Below are 3,461 nucleotides of genomic sequence, written 5' to 3'. Positions count from 1 at the left end.
AATAGTTTGAATCCAGGAGGCAGAGGTTGCAATGAGCCGAGATGGCACCACTGCACTCCAGCCTGGGTGACAGAGCAAGAGTTCACCTCAAAAAATATATATATATATATACACACACACACATATACACATGTGTATATATGTGTATATATATGTATATATATGTATGTATATGAAGAGACCATCTGGAAAGAATATTGTCCTTATTAAAAGCCACTTTTTAAAGACCTGCCTGTCTAAATCGAGATAGCAGGTTTATGCCTTATTACCTAGCACTCCCATGGAACCCAATGTTAGTGTGTATTTCCCTGGATAGATACAGTCCTGCATCACTAACATTTACTCATGGCTTGCCAGGGTGCTCTCATTCTGAAGTATTTTAAATCAGTTCTAATAATGCTACAATTAATACTAACAACAGCTACCATATACACTGACCATTTATTATGCGACAGGCTCTACAAATACTGTCTCATTTCAACCTCACAACTCAATGAAGTAGGCTGTCCCCCATTTTATAGATGAAAAAGCCAAGGCTCAGAGAAGGAAAGTAATTCGACCAGAGGTCATGCAGCTGGTAACTAAATCTGACTCCATGCAGCTAAAGCCTCCAGAGGTCTTGCCGTTTAATGATTAAAATGTGATCTCCTCTCGGACATTGGTTTTTGAGAGCTGCCTTCCAACAACAGATCTGCTCCACTACACATGAATCCCACTATACCCATGTGCTTACCTGAACTTCTTCATTTTCGTCTACTAGGAGGAAACTCACAACCTTCTCAGTCATCTTCTTCCTCTTGGTCTCCTCATCCATCTCTTCTGCCTCCAGTGACCCCTGGAGATTACTGACATTGTACACAGTAACAGGGTGTCTCCTTTTGTTACCCCCAGAATGAGTCCTCTTCTGGCACTCCAGGCACAAGTTGATTTTGCAGGTCTGGCACCTCACGATTGCCCTCTGCCTAACACCTGGTAAATGCCCACTGAGACCCTTGCAGAGGTCACAGTAAGGGACATGGCCAGGTTTGAGTCTTATCCGCTCATGGTTTCTCAGGCGCTCCTGCCGATGGAGCTCCTCCTCGCAGCGGAGACACTGCAGACTGCAGCACTCATCACACTCAAAGATAGCTTCATCAGTCCCGCTGCAGGCGTAACTTTCCTGGCACATCAGCCCCGGATTCAGGCCCTTCTCTGCTGGGGATGTCTGGGCACTCATACTCACACTGGTAAGGAAACACACCCACCATATAACAGTCACTGAGCTTGCCCCGGGAGTGAAGACAAAGATTTGAGTCTGAAGACTGCACGAAACCTCCCCAGGGTTCTGAAGGCTTTAAAAAAGAACACCTTTCATGTCCTCCTGTTAGAGCTCTGGACAAACAAATGTTCAAATTTTTAATTTGCTGCCTCCAAGACTCTTGTATTAGCAGCAACGTTGATTTGGTTTAATGGTTTCATCCTCCATAAAGTATAAGCAAAGATGTGGTCAAAATTGACTTGGAAGGGTCTTTTATGGCTGAGAGAGGTCTGATGGGTTCACGGTGATGGGTTCACCGGTTGGACATCAGCTACAAAGTTTTGGTAACGAAAGAAAGTGGTCAGGAGCTTTTCAATATAATTCGACCTGAAGTCAGTATTTCAGGGGATACCTAGAATAGGGGAAGGAAAAGGATTTCAATCATCCAAAAACGGAAGTGCACCTAAAAAAAAAAAAAAAAAAGAATGTGACTAAATTAAATACTAGCCCAAAACTGCTGAGACAAATCTCATTACTTTTTTTTTTCTTTTTTTCTGAGACAGAGTTTTGCTCTTGTTGCCCAGGCTGGAGTGCAATGGGACAGTCTCGGCTCACCGCAACCTCCACCTCCCAAGTTCAAGTGATTCACCTGCCTCAGCCTCCCAAGGAGCTAGGATTACAAGCGTCCACCACAGCACCCAGCTAATTTTTGTATTTTTAGTAGAGACAGGGTTTCACCATGTTGGCCAGGCTGGTCTTGAACTCTTGACCTCAGGTGATCCGCCTGCCTTGGCCTCCCAAAGTGCTGGGATTACAGGCATGAGCCACCACACCTGGCCAGAAATCTCATTTTTTATCTTAACACTTACACTGGCTTCTTATATAGCCAGGCGCAGTGGCTCATACCTGTAATTCCATCACTTTGGGAGGCCGAGGTGGGCAGATCACTTGAGGTCAGGAGTTCGAAACCACTCTGCCCAACATGGTGAAATCCCATCTCTACTAAAAACACAAACATTCGCTGGGCGTGGTGGCGGGCGCCTGTAATCCCAGGTACTAGGGAGGCTGAGGCAGGAGAATTGCTTGAACCCGGGAGGTAGAGGTTGCAGTGAGCCGAGATCTTGCCACTGCACTCCAGCCTGGAAGACAGAGTGAGACTCCTCAAAAAAATAATAATAATAATAATAAATATTTTCAAAATTATAGCTAAAGTTCCTCCTCTTGACAACAAACGCCACCTCTAGGCCCAAGGCATTTAAGAGACTTTGCTGCTCTATTTCCCAGACTGGAATTTTCTGTTCATTCAGTTATTAAATTCAGAATCTAAATCACTAAGTGAGTAGTACTTGGAAGGACAGCCCTCTGCACCCCCACATGCATCCCACAATTGGGAGGAGTGGAGAGGTTTGTACAAAGCTAATGAAAATGTAATAATAAACTTTAGATCTATCAAATACCTGGGCCCACCCGGTTAGCCTTGTAACTGGATTGTTTCAACTCCAGTTAGACATATACTAAGGACTCTAAACTTAGAAACAATAGTAACAATTTCATGTTTAAAAACAATTTTTTTACTTTGTAATTCTTCTGTCCCTTCTTTCACTAACTACCAAAAAAAAAAAAAAAGGAGCAATAGGCCTCTACTATGACCTATGGCAAAGCCAGGCCTGCAGTGAATCAAAACAAGTAATTTTTCTCTTTGTCACTTAAAAACTAACTTAAAAATAACTTCAAAATAGGAAAAAAGATAACTGGGGCAAGAAAGGGGCTTTTGTCACTTTGACAATTATATTCCTAATTCCCACTAGCCTTGACCCCCATTCCAAGGCCCCAACAAGGTGTAAAGCCCTGCCTTTCTGATAGTCACTCCTCCCCTACAGTAATCAATCTATCAATCTTATTTTTAGATAAACAAGGAAGGCGAAGGGAGTGACTAGGGGATCTTATTTACACTCTAACCTCAGACATGCCCAGCCAACCCCCAAAACAGAAACAAAAATCAAACTTGTCACAATTGAGAAAAATATAAAATCAACCTTAAAAAGTACACCTTACCCCTGGCCATGTCAAGCAAACATTTTGCCCACTCGGGCCCCCACCTCGACACCTCTCCCCGGCCGGGGACTCCTCACCCTTCCTTCCACCCGGACACCACCGCCACAACCCGAGGGGCAGGAGCGGAGCCTAAGAACAAAGAAGGTCCCCCAAAATCCCCCCCACGCCG

The 3,461-nt window shown here is 44.2% G+C and overlaps 1 protein-coding gene and 1 pseudogene across 1 annotated transcript in view; both read right to left on the bottom strand.

The window, feature by feature from the left end:
* Positions 1-3,461, bottom strand: part of ZFYVE1 (zinc finger, FYVE domain containing 1) — a 61,899-nt gene that overhangs the window by 57,882 nt on the left and 556 nt on the right. The window contains exon 2 of the mRNA XM_011949816.1: positions 734-1,649. Within this exon, the coding sequence (XP_011805206.1) occupies positions 734-1,216 (483 nt within the window). The 5' untranslated portion in view covers positions 1,217-1,649. The remainder of the gene's footprint in view (positions 1-733; positions 1,650-3,461) is intronic.
* LOC105517324 overlaps positions 3,366-3,461 on the bottom strand; it is a 41,164-nt pseudogene continuing 41,068 nt past the window's right edge.

The sequence above is a fragment of the Colobus angolensis genome, unplaced genomic scaffold (genome assembly GCF_000951035.1).
Source record: "Colobus angolensis palliatus isolate OR3802 unplaced genomic scaffold, Cang.pa_1.0 Scaffold3, whole genome shotgun sequence".
NCBI classification, from domain to species: domain Eukaryota; kingdom Metazoa; phylum Chordata; class Mammalia; order Primates; family Cercopithecidae; genus Colobus; species Colobus angolensis.
Note: the sequence above shows the minus strand (reverse complement) of the source record. Positions and strands in the feature narration are given on the sequence as shown.